The sequence below is a fragment of the Nymphalis io genome, chromosome 6 (genome assembly GCF_905147045.1).
Source record: "Nymphalis io chromosome 6, ilAglIoxx1.1, whole genome shotgun sequence".
NCBI lineage: Eukaryota > Metazoa > Arthropoda > Insecta > Lepidoptera > Nymphalidae > Nymphalis > Nymphalis io.
The window spans coordinates 4,515,179-4,540,543 of record NC_065893.1 but is presented as its reverse complement, the minus strand read 5'-3'; the positions used below and the strand labels follow the sequence as shown (position 1 = coordinate 4,540,543).

General features: G+C 31.8%; 1 protein-coding gene across 10 annotated transcripts in view; it reads right to left on the bottom strand.

The window, feature by feature from the left end:
- Positions 1–25,365, bottom strand: part of LOC126769252 (uncharacterized) — a 64,174-nt gene that overhangs the window by 7,295 nt on the left and 31,514 nt on the right. For 2 of the 10 annotated variants that reach the window (XM_050487891.1, XM_050487900.1), the window contains one exon: positions 19,078–19,170. In XM_050487891.1, the coding sequence (XP_050343848.1) occupies positions 19,078–19,170 (93 nt within the window). Of the gene's footprint in view, positions 1–166; positions 1,291–5,033; positions 5,050–5,362; positions 5,382–5,403; positions 5,629–19,077; positions 19,171–25,365 lie in introns of those variants that run through there. The other 8 variants (XM_050487893.1, XM_050487894.1, XM_050487897.1 and 5 more) reach the window with 8 other exon arrangements.

Below are 25,365 nucleotides of genomic sequence, written 5' to 3'. Positions count from 1 at the left end.
TAAATTAAGTAATTAATTTTTTTAATGATTTTACATTAAAATTAAAGACTTCATTATAAAGTATATAAGGATTGTTTTATGTAATTGTTGTAATTAAAATATATTCCTATTATATGTAAGAAGAAGAAGAGAAATATTATATTACGTATTCACTGTTCAAACTTACTCTGAAGAGCGACAATGTAGTTTGACTAAGAAGTGTTTCGGGCGGGTCGCGTCTAGCAGCGGAAGGCGGCCGAGACCGCGGTAGAGTATTGTGTCGCACACCTGCTAGAGACCCGCCTATTAAATCCTTCGGAGGTAACAACTCTCTGTCCTTCAGACCTTCGATCTTCTGCTTTTGTATCGCCGTGCCACCTTTACCTCCATCGTTTGATTCTTTACGCTTATAACGAAACTTGATCATTTCACTGACTAGTCCGCATCGCTTGAACTAAGTAAGCACACTGTTGATAACCTGGCGAATTAATTGAATTCGATGGCTCATTTAGATTCAATCTCCATACCAGTCGTGATCGAAGACAATGGCCGCGCGCTAAATATACATATCTCTATCAATCGCTGTGTCCGCAAACAACTTCGTATAAGGCAATAAGTAAACGAAACACGTACACCTAAGAAATTTTAGATTAGAATTCTACTCCGCTTCTAAATAACGTTCAACTATTTTCTATAGTTAAATTCATTGAACTTAATAAAATATACGTGAATAATATTTTCGGCGGGAAGACACCGGCTGCGGACCGGTAGAGCGGCAGGTGGTTGAAACGGGAAGCTTCGATCAACTGCCAAATTGCGTCACTATCCAAGATATAAAATCACTCAGTCACATTTAATAATCTCCGTTATTGAATCACTTTATTTAACTAAGCACTTAATGACATAAAACTGTACAGAGTCGATACGATCGTCTGCGCGAAGGCTTTCTATAAGACTGCCCCGAGACTTGAGGCAGTGGTGCGGGGGCGGGAAACTCGAGCGCCTCTACCTTCCAGGTAGGTTCGCTTTTTTTGTAATCTATTGTTGACGTACCTCACGTGGGCTTAACGTTGTCCCTGTCTAACTTGTTTGAATAAGTATTAGGGCCGTCTCTATCGTCCACAAGGCACAATGCTTTGTTTATGTTTCTATGGCAATAACTAAAACTAGAAACACAATAAGACGCGCCATAAAGTTTGTGACGGTATTATTTGAGAACACGTGCAACTTGGACCTGCAAACATTTGGGAGACGATGCTGGGAACAGATGGATTATATTTGTAAACAAAACAACGTAATCTCTAACGTATGTTTAAACTTTTTCAAAAATACTAAGTATTGCACGCATTTATGTTTTAAATATATTTTAATTTTAGTTAAATTTTAAAGCAGTTTAAACTCGACCTTTAAATCGGGCATATGGCCAGATAACCTTACAAGACATACCCCTATTATATGTACTTATTAATAATGTATTTTTTTTATTTATCATATCAACAATTTTTTTGTGCTCTCGAATGACTCACATTAAAAGAATATGTGGGGCATAAACAAACCGACAAATGACCACGAAGTTAATATCGGTCATCATAAGTGACTAAACAAAACTGTAACACAAGTTATATGTTTGAAAATTTGTTATATATTAATCAGGCGAAGCGCTCTCTCAGGGTGAGTCAGAGCATAAGTTTGTCGGTTGTAAAACTATGTGGTTACATTCATCGCGAGAATGTTAATGAACTTTAAAAATCTATAACAACCTTTTGTAAATATTCCCAACCACTTGTGACTAATTCCTGGGGCGAATTCTACTAATGTATAACGGTTACGATACGTTTCCAATTCTATTCTGATCCAGCATCGACCGAACTGCAAATGAATCGTTGTGGTAGTCGAATAGGAAAACGGTTAAATGGCAACGACTTTCGATTCGATTGCGATAATTTGTTGGTAGAGTCCCCTGATCATATAGATTGCGAGTACGCTAATACAATAGGTACTAAGAGATACTAATTGTAGAAATTAACGGGTAGGTACTGTCTCGAGTTATACTTAGTAATTTATTTGTAATTATTTAGTGTAAAGTCTGTAATATATATTTTAAATAGTACATTACTTTTATTATTATAATCTTTTTTAATTGATACCATTAAATGCATAATATGATTTAGGATTACATTTATAAAACACAAACGGAAGAATCAACTTTAAGGACCGAATACGACCTATAAAAAAATACGGCTTAATGGTTCATTTACATTTGCAATTCATTTACATAATGTTCTATCTAAAACGTAAACAAAAATTGCATTAGTTATTAATATATATTTGTAAGCTAGACAGTTTATAGTTGTGTAACATTCAATACAACAATACTTTGACACCATCCTATCTAATTAACTCCTACTTACGTAAATAATACGAACATTTTACAAAGATATACAGAACGGAAATACTTAAGTGAGGTTGAACGATTTTAAACGTTGCTGGTTATCGTAATGGGAAATCGGTTAAAAAGTGATTCATTCAGTAATAAGTTTACCAAACTTAGTTTAATTTTTCTTAACTTAAAAAACATATCATCGTTTTTTTTTAAATGTAAAAATTGCATTTAAATTTCATTTATAATAATGTACTCTTCATTGTTTATTACTTAGAGTCAATCTTTTGTTTTCGATGCAATCACACATGCATCGAAAATCTATTGTTTTCGCATCTCTACGCTAAAAAAAATAAAAATATATACTTATGTGTAAGCGTAGATCGTTATTGTGTTTAATATAATAAAAGCGCGTCAATATTAATAATAACTAAATAGATGGCAAAAAACATTCAAAATAATAAGACATCGACATTTATTTTCAGATTTTCAAAAGAGCTGTATAGTACTTACACACGTTTGCGTTATACCAGATTAAGATATGAAGTTTAGTAAATGTGGAAGACGTCTAATATCAATCCTATCTCTGTAAAAAATGAGGTACAAGTAATTCGAAGATATAATTTCAATCAAGCGTTGTAACCGTGGGACGATTCTCACATGTATCTTGCGATCCAGTTACAGTCTGTGCCGACTGTGAGAAACAATAATCAATTATGATATACACAACATCTCATATAATTAAAATATGTTATTACAATTATACTTTTTTATAACTTTCACTGCCTCTAATATTATGTTATTTTACTCGTTTAAACAAAGTATTCTTCTCCTCGAAAGGAGCAATTTTCCCAGCCAGTGTGACGTTTACAGTCACAATCAACGGTTCGGAATGTATATTCTACCAACAAAAACCGGCAAGAAGCTCATTGCTAAACTTTTTCTTAAAATCAACTACATATATGTACAATAGTTTATACGTATATACATAGGTACATTTATATATCGTTTTAAATCTTTACTTTCCTCAATAAAGAAGGAAAAATAAGGTTCTACAAAGAAGGTCATATGATTTTTTGCAGTTCGTATGAACTTTCGTCATCGATTCTGAGAACAAACTCATTCACAGGCGGATTTGGCCGGAGATGGATCGCATACTAACAGAAATAATTGCAGACCGGTATATATTTATTAGCATGTTTCCCAATACTCATTTAAGTAATATTTCATCAACTAGTGGACGACAAAATGCAACAGAACATGATATTAGTTTCTACTACTGTAGTGGAAAATTAGCCTACATTTTGTAACGTATTAAATTATGCAAAATCTTTGGCGAATATGCTGACACGGTTCGTTGAACATGAACAATACTTCTCAGCCTCTAATTTTATAGAACTTTTGGATTGCATCAATAAAAATTTAACGGCCGTTTGTTGATATCTAAAATCTTAATGGAATTAAAAAAGGCTTTTATGTATTTTTCATTTTCACAATATTAGAACTGTTAGAATTTTAAAAAGTGACAAATAAAAATTCTTAGTTTAATAAGAAGTTAATTATAGTATTGTGAATAGAATAATTTTAATTGTTTATCTGATTGATATTAATAGTTAGGTACTTAAGCTTTCTTTTCTTTGTATTTCAAGTGATAACTAAAATAACTTGATTTCTAGATTATTAATTGAATAGATAGCCCTGACATATAGTTCCTTGATACATATCATAAGCACTGATACCTATAGCGTGTCACCGAATTATCATTTTTTAGTTAAAGTCATATAAATAATTTTTCACTTCTTTTAAACGGACTTAAAAAGAATAAGGAGGTTTATAATTTTTTTTTTTATATTTGTTACCTTAGAACTCCGCCATTTGTAAACCGATTTGGAAAATATTGCTCAATTTGAAAGGATTTACATCCAGATTATCAGAATCCAATTATGATGGATCCATGAGGAACTGAGGTAACTTCTCAAATATTGTAGGCAAACATATAGTGACTTTGATATTATAACGAATCAAGCATTTCTATTAATATTATATCATTAACGAATCAAGCATTTCTATTAATATTACTTTTTAGGGCATTTTATGTTAAAATTATTAATTATGAAAAAATCTTTACAATAGAATGTAACAGTTCTTTAACATCTAATCAATTCGAGCAAAAGTCATAAAGTAAAAGGAGTTCAAGTCTGACGAACTCTAAACGCATTCGCCTCGATTAGCTTAACGCTGAATTATATATACGGCAATCGATTTGTTCTACGCGCAACATCTGATTCAATTGTGTCGAGAAAATAACTCATTGTGTAATCGATTACAATAAACTTTAAATGTTAATATTGTTTACGGTTATTCATATATATTCATCAGAGAGAACATTAAACTTTAATTAAATGAAATACCGTGTGTATTATATATATACGGATTAATTAATTTGTAAAACAGGGACCTTCAATCAATATTATTCACGTCTGACAAATGTCTCAATTTAAGCACTATAATTACAACTGAATAAATACTCCGTCGATATAGCGCTCGAAAATATATAAAAAATTTTTTGTCCATAGGATGAAGTATCAAATAATTGCGATTGTACTAAAAAGGACATTGACAATATGAAGATTGTTATTGTTTGGGTGAAACGAATTCTAAGGTCGATGTTTACCAAATAACGCGAATACGGCTTCAAGTTATCCGACATGTCGCGTGGGTGGACAGACAATGAAACCGAATGGCTGTAATTAGAGTCACCTTACATCAACTATTCTGATGATTATTAACGTATCGATTAACGATACTTAGAATGTTCATAACTTGACATAATTGAATTGCACATTCGAAACACTCGATAAACCTATGTCAGTACATTCAATTATATCAAAGTAATGTTCGTCATAACTAGTATTGTATTCCCTAATGAATGGAATTTGACCATGAACAAGCGGTATCGATGCAATAAGTTGTCGCAGACACATTTAAATAAATTAATGATACAGGTTGTATATTCAGCGCGCTCGAGGTTAACGAGTGACTACCTCGTGAATGTTCACTAGAAATCACTTCCAATGCGGTATATTCACTACTCACTCACTATAACTCTAACACTAACGATAATGAACTTCGACACATCAATACACAGACACCAGTTGAAACACTTACACAAAGTCTCTATACATACATAGCGAATGTACTATATGAACAGTCAATACGTAGTATAGACTCGTACTTTTACAACGATACGCGTCTGTTCGCGGCGGTAGAGAAACAACTTATACACTCTCGCACAGAGACAGGCTGCGTAGGCACATGCGCGTGACAGAGATAGACGTCAGAGGCTTCGGCGCCACATATAAGGTACTACGGGTGCGACCGAGACGCACAAGCGACTTATAAGCGGGAGTCCAGTTACGTATCTCGTCTCGATACAGCAAAGATGAAGCCTTTGTAGCTAGAAGCTTTTGAATATGTTTTTCAATTAACACATGTACATGTACTGTTTACACCTTTTATTATTTGCGAAATTTATAATCTCTTGCTAATGTTGCTTTTAAGTTTCTCATTAACTGTAAAATATCAATATATGTACATTTAAATTAAAAAAGAATGTTTATTTTATATACATAATGTCTTTTTATTAAAAGTAGTACAAAAACAAAAAACGTGTTTATAGGATTAAATATATCAAAAAGAAACAGAAAAATCTATATTTACCTATGTTTCGCAAACCGCTCTTTGTGAGTCACTATTATCAACATCGTCTGAACTAACAATCTTCACAATCACATTTAAATGTTGGAAAATCATTAGAATAAAGCAAATAATGTCTACACCATTGATATATAATAGAAAGTCATTTATGCAAATTAAAAATAGAAAAGGACCTAGAATTGGCCCTTGCGAAGTGGGTGGATTATTCAAGATAAAATGCAATGAGGTGAAGAGCTTTCCTTAGAGTCGTAATATTGAGGTTTATATCTCATCGTGTCGACAGTCAATTAAGTGATTTATTATATATTTTATTGACCAAGTTTGTGCAAAATCATCATAACAAGTTTACTGTAATTAATATTAATAATATATTAATAAATAAAAACTTCTCATTATCAAGTATGAATATTACGTGTATATACGTTTAGTAAAACAGTTACACACATTGAGCGTTCCAATCAGTAATCTGAGAAACAGTCAAGATTACAGCACTAGGAGCTAGAAGCTAGGGTCAGCCTAGAACCGGTTTGCGCAACCCGATGCGTTTCCACGTACACACGACACCCGTGTACATAACGATGATAACGCTTACGTAACATGATGCGTCTTATCATTTCGTTTACGCACTTGATACATTTCTTCCGCTAACTGTTTGTAAGTGATGCATACGGCTCGAGCTTACCTAATTGAAACTATTTTCAAATAATAATTTATATCCACAAAATACGTACATATAAACACGCACATTAATTATATTTTAATTATGTCTTTTTGTGAATATTATATATTTTATCAGACTGAGTGGTAACTAAAATAACATTTTTTGTAACACTTAATCAAAGTGTCTATTAAAAATAAAATGCTCATGTGATTGCGCGAGGCAATTTGATTAGATCTTTAACGGGCGCGAATTCTCGCAATCTATTAGATAAATGTCAAAAGTTTACCTACTGCATACATATGTAAATATTGCGTGTAATTTAGATAAATAATGTATTTAAGATTCAATTTAGAGAAAATGTGTTCGATTTAGAACACTATTTCATGACTATGACTCATCTACTAGATTTTTATTCGCAATAGTTTATATTGATTCGCAAAATAAAAAAAAAAAAAACAAATTATTATATTCAAACAGATGTCGTCTTAGTTCTAATTATCTAATTAAATTTGCGGTAATACAATACAGTTGAATGTAGTGTGTATTTCGTGATTCAGTGCTGTTGGCTTTTATTCTGTTTCGTTGATAATTTCAAAAGATTCGAACAGTGAAAGTAGGGCTAATGGACTGTCAGTCTGTGCAGTATATTGAAATAACATGTAACGACTTAGTTCGACATTACAGAATATGAAAGAAGATGATAAATTACTATTTTACAATGAATAGTTTTGCTTTAATAGGAAACTATTAACGCGGTCTGTGACATTTAATTCATATACAGCTCTATTTTTACCTTAATAATATTTAGCGGGTGATTAGTTAAACAATGCGTTTTTTTAGTATTAAAGCAAAGTTTTCAGAAAGAAAGAAACTTGTGTTTGACTAAAAGTTTATAAGTAAGGCAGTGTTTGTAACATTATTATTAATATCTATTAAGATATAACTTAATATGAATAAAATGGTATGAAATGGTGGATGAAAGTATTTTTACAACTCACTAAGCGTCTTGCTTGTTCTTCTAGGTAGCATTACAACCGAACTAGTAGCTTACTAATTTTATCCTGTAACATAATTATTTGAAACGTGCTTATAAAGGCCTACTTGAATATATATTATTTTGATTAATGATTATTTTGATAAAAAAACGGTAAGGATTCTGTTTCTAGTAACAAATCTATGATTAAGAGCATTGTGTGTCGCTGTCCCACTTAATCGCCACGTGCGCTCTACTCACAACCAGTTATGCCGAAAACATCATCGTACACTACTATCTCTTTTGTGACTTAAACAAACATGCTAGTTTCCTCCACAATTAGCAATAAGATATTCTCTCGCCTATTGCTTTTCAAAATTTTAATAAAACTTAGTGTATAGTCTGTGGTCGAAATATAATATATTTGTTTTAAAGACTTTTTACATTTTTTTACTTATCTGTGGCATCTTTCGAGTTATAAAAGTTATTATAATTTTAACAAATATCAAATGGGAATGTTCTGTGTAGCAAATACAAACAAAATTACGATAATTTTCCATGGTTTTATTATAGGAATAAGTTAACTGATATTTATTAAAAACTTATTAATTAAAAATTATTAATATATTCGATATAGCTAAATACTTTTTTATCTATAAATTTTTCTAAATTCAGCACACTGACAAAATGACGAATCGTTCGAAGTACTTCAATTATATTTTATTAAAACTAAAATCTATCATAGAAAATGCGAATCGACACTGGTGAAATCGTTAAATATCAGTCAGAACAAAACAGTCGTTTGATAAAATCGTTATAACTTTTATAATGGGTGTATAAGTAATTCAATTTGCTTCAAAAACGTTTCTAGTATATATTTAACGAGAAAAAATCAACAGTTTCTATTTATGAACCAAAACTAAAAGGTACGATTAAGCGATTACTTCACAACAGAACCGAGAGTAATTACAACAGATAAAATTTAGCCAAGATAATAGAACAGTTGGCATTCCATTCAACTTTTAGCCGTCCAGCGAGTTGAAGGCTACAGGCTGTATCGGTAAAGTTCCTTACAAAGTTAAAGTTATTCTCAGATAAAAAGTAATGGTACAATTAAACAACACATTGCACGTTTAAATATTTCTAGCCAATTGACATTTCCATCTTAGTATGGGTTCATAAATAAAGGAATTAGTACACTTTATACGTACTTTTATGTCTGCAATAAGTGTGACTGTGGTGAAGCACTTTAGTACCACCTAAAGGAGGCTAATAAATAATAATAATTAACTATTTATTTTGAACGTACATATTCTTCAGTAAATAGTAAATAATTATAATTTATAAGCCAATAAAGCCTATAACGGATAGAATACGTGAAATTCAAGCGAAAATCGCGTGTCTGCCCCTGGCATATTATATATATACTAACCCACTTTATTTTTATTTATAATAAAAAAAAATCATAGTGACAAAACCTGAGTGTCAAATAAAACTATATTACACTAGCAGCGAAGCAGCATGGTGGACTAAACTCCAAAACTTTTACCTAAATTGGTGAGTACGCCTTTGCCCAGCGATAAAACACTTTCGGGTAAGTTTAGGTAGGGCTTATTTCGTACTACACAATCTATAATCTAATTTCATAAACGACTCTATCCTTTTTAAGTCCTTAGGTACTTTACATAGGTAGATAAAATATTTAATATTTTTATTCAGGTCACGTTTTATTGATTCCAAGTATCAATTTCTAAGGTATAGCCATATTCACCATGTGCGCATAATAAGTTACCCACGAGCGCCTCAACGACCGCAGTACCTATAGTAATACGTCGTGTGTCAGATGGCAATGACATCTGCGATGAAGATTGACGTGCGCTTAAACCGCATAAAAACTTATATACAAAATAAATGACTTGCGCTTTTAGAATATTTTAACTTGAAGTTAAGTTTACTATGCAGATAAGGCTGTTAAGGCTTAAAAAAATGTAAAGATAGAACTTTACATTTTTTTAAGACATCAGCTGTCGTTTTAGAAAACAGTTTATAGGCAGATAGTTGTCCAACATAATTTTAAATAGAAATACTGAACTAAATAATAACCCATTGGGATAATACGAAATGCTTGAATAAATATTTGTAGCATCCGTACATATAATCTATATATATATATATAAGAAAACTGACATATCAACTCACAGCACAAATTACTATGATTAGCACCATGAAAATTTGCATATTATTTTTTTGGGAATTAAGGTTTATATGGAAATCATTCATTTTTGAAGACAGTGCTATGGAATTTGGTATTTAGCAATTCTGAATTATGACGAAGTCGCAGGTAAAGCGCTAGTAATGATATAGTCGGCGTGTGTATAATTGTTGGCTCAACAGGACTTGACAGGACCACTGGTTGGAAAGGGGAACGTTGAGACTGAAGCCAGAGCTTGAAAGTCCACTTATGAGTCAAGAATACAAGCATCTCAAGGGCCTCCTGTGTCGATAATCAACGTAACTCAGACGCGTATGACGTATGACAGAATATGTTCTTTTAATAGATTAATATACGATACAATTCTCTGGGAATTAACTGGAAAAAAATTGCAACTCAGTACAGTGACTATAAATCCTGTATCATACGAATGAATTTTATCAGAGAAACTGAAATATGTTTCTAAAAAATACACTTAGTTATAAAAGGTCCACTCGAATAAAAGTTCGCTATAAGTAACAAGAAATTTTATGCAGTTATCTTTATAAGATACACTCAATAATAGTAATTATTATTATATGTATTCGACTACTCGACATTGGCATGTATAGCGCGGTCAATCACGTTCGACTATGAGAACAAACACGCACCTCCAAATGACCATCAGTAACAGCCTCTTAATGTCCCACTGCTGGGCTACGGCCTCCTCTCCCTTTTGAGGAGAAGATTTGGAACTTATTCCACCACTCTGCTCCAATGCGGGTTGGTAGAATACACATGTAGCATAATTTCAATGAAATTAGATACATGCAGGTTTCCTCACGATGTTTTCCTTCACCGTCAAGCACGAGATGAATTATAATCACAAATTAAGCACATGAAAATTCAGTGGTGCTTGCCCGGGTTTGAACCCACGATCGTCGGTTAAGATTCTCGCGTTCTAACCACTAGGCCATCTCGGATAAATCGGGGGTTTGGTCACCTCGGTAAGTCGTAAATACGTGTAATGACGTACGTCATGAGATGAATTCGACTTTGACCAAATCAAATGATCATCGAAAAAGTAAATGAAATAAAAATATTAATACTGCCTGCCTACGTAATTAGTAATAATAGAAGCTATATAAATAAAAAATATTTAGTGAAATTTTCATTGCGTAATACGATATATGGTAGTAACGCATGGCGTAACGTCGACGCGACGGCGATGTGGCGCCAATACGTGTTAAATAAAAGTTTACGTTTAAATTGAATAATGCCCTTCATTAAAAATAACATCGCTTTGAATATTTTAAATTAAAAACATTATTATCGACATCTAACTTTTATAACTATTTTATATACTGGATAGAATACCTGTTGTACAAGTAAATAATTTATTGCAAATGCATTATTTATGCTCTCAGTAAAGTTCCTTATTCTTAAAGGATAAACTATACGGAAAAATCTCAGGCTATCTAGAGATCCTAAGAATTTTATGAATCACCGCCTTTGACATGGACTTAAACATTGTTAAAATTGAAAGCATCATAAAAACGTTGTGTTATCGTAATCATACTAACGTCCTGCACCGACTTCTCAAATCTACAAATAAATTACTACACTTCCATCTCATGTATACTTATATGTATTATACTTATGCTTAACATACTTATTAAATCTTAGCCTTTGCTTCTTATATTTCTTACGTAGATATATTTTTAAATATCTCCAAAGCAACTAATTAAAATTACAAATTATAAATATCAATTTTAACGTAATCATCTGAAATTACTGTAGGTATGCTTTATCAAAATCATGTATCTTATTAATAAGCTTGGTTAGGCAGGTGAAATCTTTTATACTAAGTGACCAGATGGGTGCTTAGCAACATTTTATTTGTATTTTTATGTATATTCTTTTTCAGCTGGCTTCAATATTTTCACTTATGCATTTTATTTGATATTAGAAAGTAAAAAAAATAAGCGCGTTCAGTGGCACAAGTGGCAGAAATTTAAATTGTTTTTAAAAAATTGTTTAATTCAAACATTGCACTCTCAAAACAAATCGTGCTCGCAGAAGTTTCAATTGTAGCTCACATTAACACATACTACGTTATATGTTAGTATTGATTATACTAGTTCACTTATTTAGTGAACTTGTTGTAACAAGACCGTCTTGTATAAAGAGAGTTATAACATAAAGGTCTGACGCAGGAAAAAACAAGATATATAAATTTTTCTCATCATCATCATCATCATCATTATCACCCTTTTCGCGTCCACTGCTGGACATAGGTCTCTCCAATGGCACGCCACTGGGCTCGATTTTCAGCTCTTAATCTCCAACCGCTGCCAGCCACCTAACGTATATCGTCACACGTATTTGATTTTTCTTATATATAACACAATTATTTTTTTATAGTATAGGTAGGCGGATGAGCATATGGACCACCTGATGGTAAGTGGTCACCAACGCCCATAGACATTGGTATTGTAAGAAATGTCTGATGTGAACCATCGCTTACATCGCCAATGCGCCACCAACCTTGGGAACTAAGATGTTATGTCACTTATGCCTCTAATTACACTGGCTCACTCACCCTTCAAACCAGAACACAACAATACCAAGTACTGCTGTTGCTGAGCTTGCACCAGCCCTAACACCAGTAAAATTATATACGTATGGTGCACAAACTAAATGATAACGGTTTTAATATAACTATACAATATAGGATATTTAATAAAACTTTTGCTATTTATTCTTTACTATTGCTATTTATTACACAAACTTTTTTAAAATCTACAAATATAATATAAAACTTACTATATTTATAAGCTGGTAGGTATAGATCGTAACAGTGTAGAGCCTGAAGTAAACGAGAAGTAAAACCAGTTCTGCAGCTGCGCGTGCGCACACTTATTGTAAACACTCGTGTTATGTTGGTAGACCATTTTAGGGCTTACGTCGGTCAAGAGTATATGGATATTTTATAAAATAATTTCTCTTATGATGTTCTAAAATATCTAAATAATTATTGTTACGAATACTTCATTTAAATGTTATTTATATACATTTGATTAAGATAATTTTTGTGTTGTCTGTTTAGATTTTCCTATGTTTATATTTTTTGGGACAAAAATAACATACTTTAAGTTAAAAAGAAAGTTACATTAGAACAAAATATACTAATTATATAAAATAATACGTCAACCTATAGCTCGGTAAGCCAAGATTCGGTCGTTTCTGATCGTATTATCTACGCGATTGTTGAAGCTCAGTCGTTTAGCTGGATACTTACTACTGGTTTGCAAAATAAAGCAAATTTTGAAATAAATAATGTATTTAAAAGTATAAGTAGCTTAAAAACGTCAATCTGTACAAAAATAAAAATTGTATAGACGAAACATCGGTGCGTGATAAGACAATATAAAATGAATGTTACATATGATACGCTCAATCGTTTGATAGTTTGACTCGTTAATTATATGTAAAAACTATCATTGTTTTACCACACGCATACCTATTATTCGATTTTGATTAAAGTTGCCTACGATATATATATGAAAACGGTTTTAACAATAACAGATAATATTTTATAAAAAAATTCAATAAAAAAGTAAAGTTTTACTTTTTATTTACTAGTAAGGCTTAAATACTACATTATTTTTAAACTACTACTTAACACTTATATACAAATTATAAATGAAAACGTCATCTTATAGACTTCTCTGTCACCCAAGTCCCATGTACAGTCCTAAGACCTAAGTCTTTGAGCTGATTGGGAAGTGTGATGACTGCGAAAAGTGGGAAAAATCTCCAAGACGACAGTGCTGAGTTGGTCTTATTTTAAGAAGAAATTAGGGAATTGCTGCATAAATGACATTTCAACAGCAGTCTGTTGCAGGAAGAAGGCCTGGTAGACCAAACAACACCGGCCTTTCGATCTTGACCCACGTATGACCTGAACTTTTTTGCACCATTTTTTCTATATTTTATATTTATTGTTTTTTTAAAACGTTGGAGAAATAACGTAATAATCATTAAGCACAAATCCGTAAGATAATACAAGTAACAATAATTACTAGTAACATTAATTGTGTAGGTATGTATTTGTTTGATATAATGATGTTTCTATGCAGATTATAATTGCAGTGTTTGAATATATAAGTTAGCTAACAGGTTATATTTTGTGCTTTTATATAAAAAAAATCGACAAAAAAACTTAGTGATTACAATTTACGTCAATAGCCAAGATGGATAGAACTCCGATATTATAACTGTTTATATCCGAACAACACCACCACTGGATTCACCACTCGAGCTCATAGAACATCGTGCATGCACATGAAAAAGCTCCAAGCCTTAAATGATAACAGACCTTTGCCCTATACAAAAAAAAAACTAAATATTGCTGTTTAGTGGTGTGATGAGTGAGTGGCACCTACCCAGACGGGCTTGCGCAAAGCCGTACCATCAAGTAGAAGAGAGCTGTTTCTTTACTTTTACTGCAAAACTTTTAAAAGTCTATTTATTGTTTTTGTTATAAATTAGTAACTACAATCAGTTCATTATTGATGGGTCTAGCGTTCGCTTCAGAGATAATATATGTAATTAATAATGATTTTGGTTGAAGCCAATATTACAATAAACATTGTATTTTATATCTAAAATATATTATGCTTTTTATTTTGAAATATTTGAATGATTAGTTCATTGATATTGAATGGTGTAATAACACCGTAATTGGCTGGCCCAGTTTGTATGCAACTTTAGACACGTACAGCCACGACACAGTTCCACGAACGTGCCTATCTACTAATTCATATACAGTAACGTAATTATAAAAATAAAATATTATTGAAATGTAACAATCACATACCACTTGCATTATAAATTATGCAGCGATTACGCAATTCATTCACAAGTATAATTAAATTGCAATTTTAATATGCATAATCTTTCATCGTTATCACTTATTGGCTATTCATTCATGTTCATTTATCTGCATTATTTAATTGACGATAATATTGTTTAATGAAGTTACGTTAAGTAATAAATAAATGAATATATAAGATATATTCATTTATCAATTAATTCAACAATAAGTAAAAAAATATTTAGGAGTTTATGATGATATGTTTACTAATATTTTTAAGCGTGCGGTCACTTTCAAAATTACCGTACCGTATTGTACACTATTATAAAGAAATAGTATTTAAATAAAGTGCTGTAAACTTCAACGTTTGCAATTTTTATTTATTTTAAATAAAGATAACGTTTTTATTTCACGTCATAATATCAATTATTACTCGTGTTAATAATTAGTATATGTAAATGCAAAAAAATATAATATGAATTCAGTAAATATCACTTACGGGTTTTTTTTCATGTACTCCAATATTTATTAAATCATTTTGTGAAAAAAAAAGTTTGTTTACGCAAATAAATAAATGCTGGTTAATCGAATTATGTTTAGCTACGCTTATCGTTCTGGATATCATGAAATAAGGTGTCATAAGGATTCCCTACAAAGGATTTATAGCGCATTTAATTTTTTTTAAAGATATCGAATATTGTCAATTTCTCTTTTTAGTTTCTTGGCAGTTTATCTTAAATTTGTTCTTACAACTTCCTTATCATCTTATTTACATATATACAGAGCTCCAGAGAATAGAGAGTGCACCTGTGTTTGCGCACACACTTGGGCACTATAATATCTCCTGAGTAGTTGGCTAATCTCTCTTGAGATTGGCCACCGTGGCCGAAATCGGTCTGAAGGAGATTATTATACATATTTATTATTCAGTATAAAATATAAGAGGCGAGCATTATTGCTTTTGCTAATTTTGTAATAATAATGTTGCAATTTTTTGCATGAGGTAACTGAACTCGTAACTCGTTACTATAGTCTAAATAAATTAATCTCGTCCGAAATTTCGAGATATAAAGTTCTATGAACCTAATAAAAGTTAAAATAGACGCGGATATGTTCGTTATGTTTACGTAACGCCTGTATAACTCCTTTGTGTAGAATTAAATAAATACAATACGTTGATTTACACGGTATGTACTTTATAAGAATAACACCCGAATATCTGTCTATCAAAAGTCGCTAAACGAAATGTATGTAGCAATTTTATTTACATATGAAAAATTTATTTATTATAATTATAATTATTAAAAAATGATAGTGATATTTAAAGTATATTGCTTACTACTGTTATTTAATATCCATTGTACACTGGCCTCCAAAAAAATCGACCCACCTACATTTTTTGTAAAAAAGCTATCGTATGGTTTTAAACTACCACATATTTATATTTTTAAGATTGATAATGAAAAAATGCAATTGTAGGATTGTACAAAAACAGAAATAGTGCGCAAAAAATAGGTTTTTAGGTAAATATGTGACAAAACACGAAAACACAAAATTTTACGCAATTTTATTTTTTTGTGTACAAAACGATTATGCCGTTTGTTTTTAAATTTGGGTGCCTAAATCTTACTTTAATAGGGAGTGTTTCCTCCTCTTGACCTAATCACTGCCTGCATACGCCTATTAAGTGACCTGATTAGCTTTTTAATGTCTTCCTGTGGGGTCCGTTGCCATTCTTCAGTTAGTGCAGCTTCCAGTTGATTCAGGGTTTCTGGAATTGGATTTCGTGCTCGAACCGTACGTTTTAGCTGGTCCCAGAGGTGCTCTATCGGGTTTAAGTCCGGACTATTGGCTGGCCACTGCATAACTGGAATTTCGACTTCCCTGAGATAGTCTTTAACAATTCTAGCGACGTGAGGTCGTGCGTTGTCGTGCATAAGTTGGAAATTATCCCCAATATATCCAGCGTAAGGCATCACATGAGGCTCCAGAATGTCCGTTATGTAAGTTTCAGCATTAACAGCACGATTACGGAAAAAAACCAGCTCTGTGCGTCCCGTCAAAGAAATACCTCCCCAAAACATTGTAGAGCCTCCACCAAATCGGACTGTTTCTCGAATGCAACACTGAGAGTAGCGTTCTCCTGGCCTTCGCGTGACGTTACGTCGTCCATCAGAGCCTACTAGAGACATTCGGCTTTCATCACTGAACAATACTGTCTCTCATTGGTCCAGTGTCCAATCGACGTGCTGCCTAGCAAATTGTAGTCTTGCTTGTCGATGGGATGCTGTGAGTTTTGGTCCTGTTGCTGGCTTGTGAGGGGTTAAGTTTTGCTCTCGAAGTCTTCTTCTTACAGTATTTTCACTCACAGACACTCCACGACTTTCTCGGAGTCTACCTTGAACGTCAACAGCCGAAAGATGTCGGTTTCTTAAAGACGTCAAACCAATAAAACGGTCATCGGTCGGGTTCGTGACACGCCCCCTGCCAGATCCTGGTCTCCGGCGATACTCCCCAGTCTCCAAGTAGCGTTTGTACACTCTTCGCACCGCTGAACGACTTAATTTTAGTGTTCTAGCCACATTTCGCTGACTTAACCCCTCATGAATAAGAGCTACGACTTGAGCAGCTTCTGCTTCAGTAGTATCCATTTTTTATGTTTAAACTTATTAAAATTATTGTTTCAACAAAGTTTCATACACTTAATCAATAATAAACATCGAACCGAGATGACTCCGCGTTAAGAACTGGAAATAAACTAACCATGCACTTTGTGCACAAAGTAACGTTTTCTTATCAATACTTTAAAAATATTCCAAATATCCTCAATAACACTTACAACTCCTCCAAATCAATATCAAGTGGGTAATAAAATGTTAAATGTATGTCCCATAAGTAAAACAATCCACCTAGGTCGTCGCATAGTTAAGATAACAACTTTGTAAGTAAAAAAATACGGGTGGGTCGATTTTTTTGGCGGCCAGTGTATATAATATACTATTTATTTTTTCATTCTATCGTACACAATATTTTCATATTACAACCAATGATCGCAAGTTCATATTATGTTACCTAACATGTACTTTGAATATTTGTTTATTAAGTATTAAATGACCTTTTGGCAAAATAATATTTCTAACAAATGGTATAAAGAACTCAACGTCAACAAATATAATTATTCGTATTTATATTTGAACTACACTTGCGAATACAAATTAGTGTTAAAAAAATTATAAAGCGATCATCAAGATAGTAGTATCCTTATAAAGTTAAAATATTAAATAATAGATATGTATATTTTGTATAGAATTATTTACCCATTTTGTTTTGAATTTCTTATTGTAAGTCGATTAAGTTGCTAGCCAGTATATTCTAATACTATAAAGTTGCTATAATGGCGCTTCTACTTCGATTTCTTAAGGCATATTTAGATTTAAAAAAACTCTAGACAATGTCTCGTAAAGTCCAAGGTAAAAGTCTAACAACAAGATATACCACGGTATATAAATCACGTCGCCAGCGCATTCTGCAAACCAGTTTCGAGGGTATAAAGAATGAACTCGCCATGAAATCCAGACTGCGATAAACAGAAGCTATTTAAGGCGTGTACCTCGTTTAAAATAATAACTTCTAAAAAAACCAGGACTATTACATTTTTTTCAATTATATATGACACAACAATTATTATTATTGATTAGGTTTAACTAGGTAGTAGTAACTATATATTAACATCTTGTACGAAGTACTTTTAAATTTTTTTACAGTCTTACATTTGTTTTTAACCATCGGTATATAACATTATATTGAACTGAAAACGTTCTATAATTTCGTGACAAAGCGTATAAAATATCCTTTTATTGTCGTTCCGAAGAAGCATAGTCATCGGTTTAGGCTCGAGACGTGTCGAAAGTTGTGGCCCGCAGATTTGAGGTCAAACAAAGCACTGAACTGTTCATTGTTCACGAAAAGGTCACGTTTGATTGGCTACTCGAGCCGTGCGGGACTAAACGAAAACGTTTTTAAAACGATACCCGTCTGAGATGGAGAGTTCGACTCGCTATACATAGTTATAGTCTGAGCAAATAAGACAATCAATACATGACAAATTAACTTTCCCTAAAAATAGTTAAGATTCACATGATCTAGTCATTGGCCCATCTCGGTATCGCAATACTTTTTCAAATGTTTTTTATAGGGTCGCTTTAGAATAACGCCTCGTAAACAATTTTACCATCCTTAAGTAAAACCAAATGTTGATATTGTGGTCGTGCATTAATAAATATAATTAAAAACTTACCTTCAAAGCGCAAAAAATACACGAGGGTCCAAGGCATGCGTGACCGGTGAGCTCGCGGAAACTGCGCCGGAAAATGTCAAGATGCCATAGCACCTGCAACAAATAACAATTATTCTTAAATATCAACTTTAATATTAATTATACTGTTTGGTTTTAAGTATATCTTGGGCAATAATAGCACGTTAATCCCATAATATAGAACGAGGTTTTTTTAACACACTTAACAAAATCGTTTTTTAGTTTTCTTCGCTCATTTCTATGGAAAACTTGTTAAAGGTCGAAACGGCTCAAAAATAAGACAATATAAAACTGAATCAGTAGGTTATTTAGCATAGCTTGGACAAATGGATGTAGTAATATTAAAGAAGAATATTGTTTGTTACGACAAAATATTGCATATTGTTTTAAAAGTGTAGAAAATAGCGTACAATTTTATAAAGCCTATTTTTAAAATTAACTTCAAGAAGATAAAAATAACAATAACATTAACATTTACAATATGCTCTAAACGAATAATATGCTAATAAATAATTTAATTTATATGAGTATTAATAAATCTAATATATGTCGTTTTAAGATCCTTTTGGATACATGGAGAGGTATATTTGGTACCAGAGATATATAGGAGATCACATTATTAATGGGTACTTTTTATTAATGGAAGATCAAAACTCGAATTATTAATTTTATCTAATATGTTAACCGCTGCATACACATGTATTGAGTACGCATTAGTTCTTCTATTTAGAAAAGAATAATATACATTGACGACCTAAATAAGTACATAAAATTTAAAAATATATACATAAAATTTAACAATAGTTACAAAAATAGGTACAAATCATGACCACGGGAACTCTGGCAAAAATTCACTAAGCATTTCTCCATTGCACTTCCCTGTCGCCAGTTGAAGCAATAAGGAGTGACACATATTTTACGTAAGTTTTTGCACTATATCTTAAAGGTACAAGTATTATATCTACAAACGGAACAGATGTAATTTGGAATTAGAGAAAATGTAATTATCAATTAATTTCTTATCTGCTACTTTATAAAATGGAATACTTTGTATGGAGTGTTCAATTTCATTAAGACTCAAAATACAAAGTTGATGCTTATGAAGTCAAGGTCTGATATGTTTAAGATAACGACCGACCCGGGCTTCGTAGCACGTTTCATGACAGGTGCAGACGGCATATGATGTCGCAAAAAAATTGCAGCGACCATAAAGGGAGTCTAATACGTCCCATACGAATATATGGAGTTGAAAACACTCCTTAACTAAATGCTAAAGACAATTCATTTTCATTGATGACCTATAATTTATAATGTATTAATACCTAATCTATTAGGAAATTTACATTTTATAATATAAGAAACGCCCACATGTTTCCTGTTAAAATTCGCCTACGCGCTACACATATTTTTAAGCTCTATCACGCCATTTGTATTTGACAATAATATTTCATTACAAAGCTAGAAGATTTTTTTTTCTAAATGAGACTTTATGCGACTCTATGGCACACGAATAGGCGAATGTTATATCTTAAATAAATACTTACAAACAGTTTTAGTGCTTTAAAGTTTCTATTAATACGCTCTAAAAACATAGGCATTTATAAAAGTACGAGTATATTCATGACCTTAACAACTCTTCCATACTCTAACCTATATCTGTCGAGTATTTTGTATTCGCGTTAGCCGATTATGGACTACACCTGCTTATGCAGTTTATCGCAATTGTTTTCGGCGTCTGGTAGGCAGGTGCACGCCCGGTCCAGGCAGATGTGCGAACATTGATGCTCCTCATCTTAGTCTTAATCCTTTGAAATTTATGATATGAAAAATAAACCTAAAATTGATTTCAATTGTAACTGCGGTCAAACAGGTTATATTTTTTAAAGGTATAATTATCTTATAGAGTTGTAAAGTAAGGTATCTAGTCCGGTGCAAGATCAATACAATGTATAAAATTAACTAATCATTCAATTTTTCCAGGAATTATTTTAATTTTAAACTTATTTCAGAAAGCAACACGTTTCGAAATCATGTTATAAGACAATGAACCAGAAATGGTGATGTCTATAGTAAATTTGGTTAAATTCATTTTAAAAATCGAATTAAATATTTATGTTTTCAAAGCGGAATAACGACAAATTCACATGCGCCAGTAGCTGGTAGAGCTTTACAATCGGCTACTTAACACAGATGAATACTGATTCGGCTAAAACACGTATCCCATTTACTGTTAAATTGCTATTTCCCTAGACAGCTTCAATTAAACGGACATAAATTAGTATTAAAAATGTATATAAACTATTCATTTGATTTACAGACTTGACAATAATAAATCTAAAACAGGCATAAAGATGTAATATCTTATATATGGCGTAGAGTTTTGTTATAAGACTATTTAAGTCAACACAGACGAAGAATAAAAACATATTTTGAGCTCTTTTGACGAGTGTTTGCAAATAGTTCACATTTAAAGCGGGTCGCTAGTGTTAAAAAATCTAGACAACCACTAACTAAAAATCAAATGTGTACATAACTTATTTATCCTACCGAGTCCAATGGTTTCCTTGTATATATAAAGGCAACACTTAAAACAAAAAGCTTTCAGCGAACAAAAAATAAGAGCCGTTCGCACTTCGTTTTATATATTTAAGAATAGAATGTTTATAGTAGTATGAGATGTAGCCATGTAAAGTAAATAAACGCGATCGTGGACAAATACCCTTATTTCGTTGGAAGCGTGACAGATAAAGTTTGTTTGATGTTAATGGATGTGAAGACAAATGAAGATTTCGAAAGAAACTGTGGGCTTCAGTCAACAGCGAAGATAAGATAACCTTTTTTGATATAAAAAAGCTGAACTGTGACGTAATATTTAAATTACATATAATAGAAATATATCGTTAAAATAACCTTTATTTGTATATAAAATCAATACCCTCATCTAGTATACAAATATAAATTATAGCCTTTTCAAAAATTTCAAATTTCGTATCAACTTTTAAGATGATTAAAACGTATCACTAAGAAGCGAATACATTTTATATTTTGTTTTTCATTTGGGTATTAATAAATAAGTCTTTAATTCAATAACTCGTTAACTGACGTGACAAAATTGTCAAATTAACGCGCATTTTTGTCTATACCAATTAGACGTATACCTAATGTTTAAATATCAAGTTTACGAGCGTCAACGAGTTACACCGGGCGCGGCGTCGACGATAACGGTAACGCGCTACCAGCTTATATCTTGTTGATTTTGTAGGTGATTATGTGTTAATTTTACACCTTTGTTCCATTAAGAGAGATTCAAAGAAATCTAACTAATATCAATTAGTTTTAAATTACAATTTAAAGAAATGCTTCTCACTCTCTAGTAAATATAATTCATTACTTAAGCTATATTCAAGATTTTCATTTGCAGTTAGAAATACGTGTAATAAATATTCATTAATGTGATATTGATATGTATGTGCTTAAAGTTTTTACAACTAGTGCAAAAGAAATCTCAATATGTACACGTATGTATATTTATATTCTTATGCGTCATAAAGCGTAACAATATTTCTTTATATCGTAAAGAAATGTGCGAGACTAAGTGAAGGCTAGTTTTACTCACGTTTTTGTTAAAAGGGGAGTGCAGTGGTGCATCTAACATATTGAATTTATAATAACGATTCTAACCACGATTTGACGCTTCTTGATCGGCGTGGGAAATGGCGAACGCACGATTTGGATTTATAACGTTATAGCGTAAAATCTAATTTTAAATTTATTCTAATAAACCAGTGGTTGTCTGTAGTAAAATGAATGGACTGCTTATGACGGTGCTATGACGTCATATCTCTTGGGTTTGATTTGAAAATAGTCTTATATATTAGTCTTAGTCCTTATGAATAATCAATTAAGTTTGACCGTAAGTGAAACTTTAGCCAAATTCTAGTAATTCTAATTTTTGTTATAAGGATATATAATAATATATACACAATATGATACGAAAACTATAGTCGAGTGCGGACGAACGGAAACAGATTTGAATCAAAATATAGAGTGTATTTCCCCCACGGAAACGACTCGCCTACATTTTTAATAAATATAAACATCGCCATTGCATTTTAATAATCTGTGCATTAGTAATTTCGCAAATAATTTTATGTTCGATGATAATATTGTGTCTTAGAAACTGTACTTCAAATGGATTTGAAATTTTAACAGAAATTTACTAATTCTATGCATTAATGTTGTAAATTACAGCTGTATGTTAAACCAGCTTGTGTGCAATGACTGTGCCGAGAAAAAATAGGCTTCCCGCACTGTGCGTGCATAGAGACCGAAAGTCGAAATATTATTGCAAAAATTTATAGTTACACGTTGTAGTTTCTGTTGACGAAAATCGTCAACAACAATAGTAGACGCTATGAAGAATAATCAGAAGATGTTTATTAAAATTATTACAAGTACCAATATAATCCCGTTAGTATATTCTTATATGTACTCGTACGACATAATTGTCCACTTATATATCAGTAGGTATTAATAAAGCGATCAATTTACGCCTAATTAAGTATAAAAATCGCGAGAGTATCACTTAGGTCGCGTATACTGATTGTATAAAAGAAGCCTTATGCATTGGTATTAAGGTTGAAAATAAGTGACAATTGGTTTAGTAGCGTAATTTCCAGCGTGACGCCGGTCATGCTTTTTAGTTAACTAAACTAAATAGTAACGGATGTCAAATATAATGTACGATTGATGCACGGTTGATGTGGTGTAATTAGAAATCACATTACTATCTTAAAAGATGATAAAAATTTACATTTCTGATCACTATAAGTCGACTGTTTATAATGCATCACATTCTGCAGATTATTTTAAAGCTTCATTCTTTATAACGTAAGTAGAACAAGAATGGCGACCAAGCACGTTCGTGATTATCTTAAACTGGATTATTGGAATTTATGAATTCGGAAACAGGAACTGATTTCATTTCATAAATTCCTTACCATTGTTGGTAAGCTAAAGGAAAGTAGTTAAAGGGATCAGATACAGAATGACAAAATTACTTATTGGCATGTGGTTAACGTTGCAATCGATGGTCTCTTTATTATGTCAATTGAAATTATTCGGTCGAATTTTTAAGAAGAAAGTTAATTACGCGTCAAAATGTATGACTTCATGTAAATTTTATTACAGCGAAGGTAAAATTTAACCCTTTTTTTCTTTAATGTTCTTTCTTTTTACTCAATCAATGTATGATACTTAGGAATATATTTTTTAACATGGTTATAAAATCATAATACAAGCTCCATTTAAATTAATACTAATACGGTTTTTTAATTTATTTTCTCTACATAATCGTGCATCCGTGCCTTTTTGAGTTCGATTATTTATTATTATCATTTTTGATCAATTACGGCTCCAGTAAATCTTAATTGATGAAATTAGTTAATTAGTTGCATATAAATATGAATTAATTATAAGCTGTTTCACGACTATGATCATTACTATTACACGTTTGCGGCTCTGTAATGCAACCGCGAATACCGCCAATATACACATATAGTGTGTGATATTAAACCGTACACATTCACAGGTTACATTCGACTTATTTTTGCAAAAAAAAGGAAATTATCAATGTATAGCAACGAGTCGGGTCTGCTCTTAGGTTTGGGTGAAAGAGGTAATTCATGAGGCGAACGGCCGCCATCGAAAACCGGTCAGCGTGGTGGGCTATTTTAACGAAGTCTTTATATCAAGCAATTAGTTTTTTTATATACTATTTCAACACGCTAGTCTCTACATTCATAAAATTACTGTATAATATGTCTTGATTGCTCATAATCACCATTACTAAAATAATCATTAAATAATCTATAGATTTATTATTTCTAGAGAATATATTATATTTTCATTAAAAAAAATATTTACTGTTGAAATCAAATAAGTATCAAATCATTATACAATTTGAATGTTAAATGGAAAGAGTGGGGTTTTGACCCAATACTTACTTTTATAAGATTAGGGTGAAAAAACGCAACCAAGCAGCATCCGAATAAGTAATATCGTATTTTTTTTAGTTAAGATAAATATAAAAAACTATACAATATAAAATTATACATTGCTTAACAAGGGCAGGTTTTATTATTACTTTTATTCCTCGATATTTTTGTCATATGTTGATTTTGCGTCTGGTTTTATTCAATATATTTAGAACGCATGTCATAGCATACCATACCATAGCATACCGCATATTTAAAGTTATATAAGCAAAAC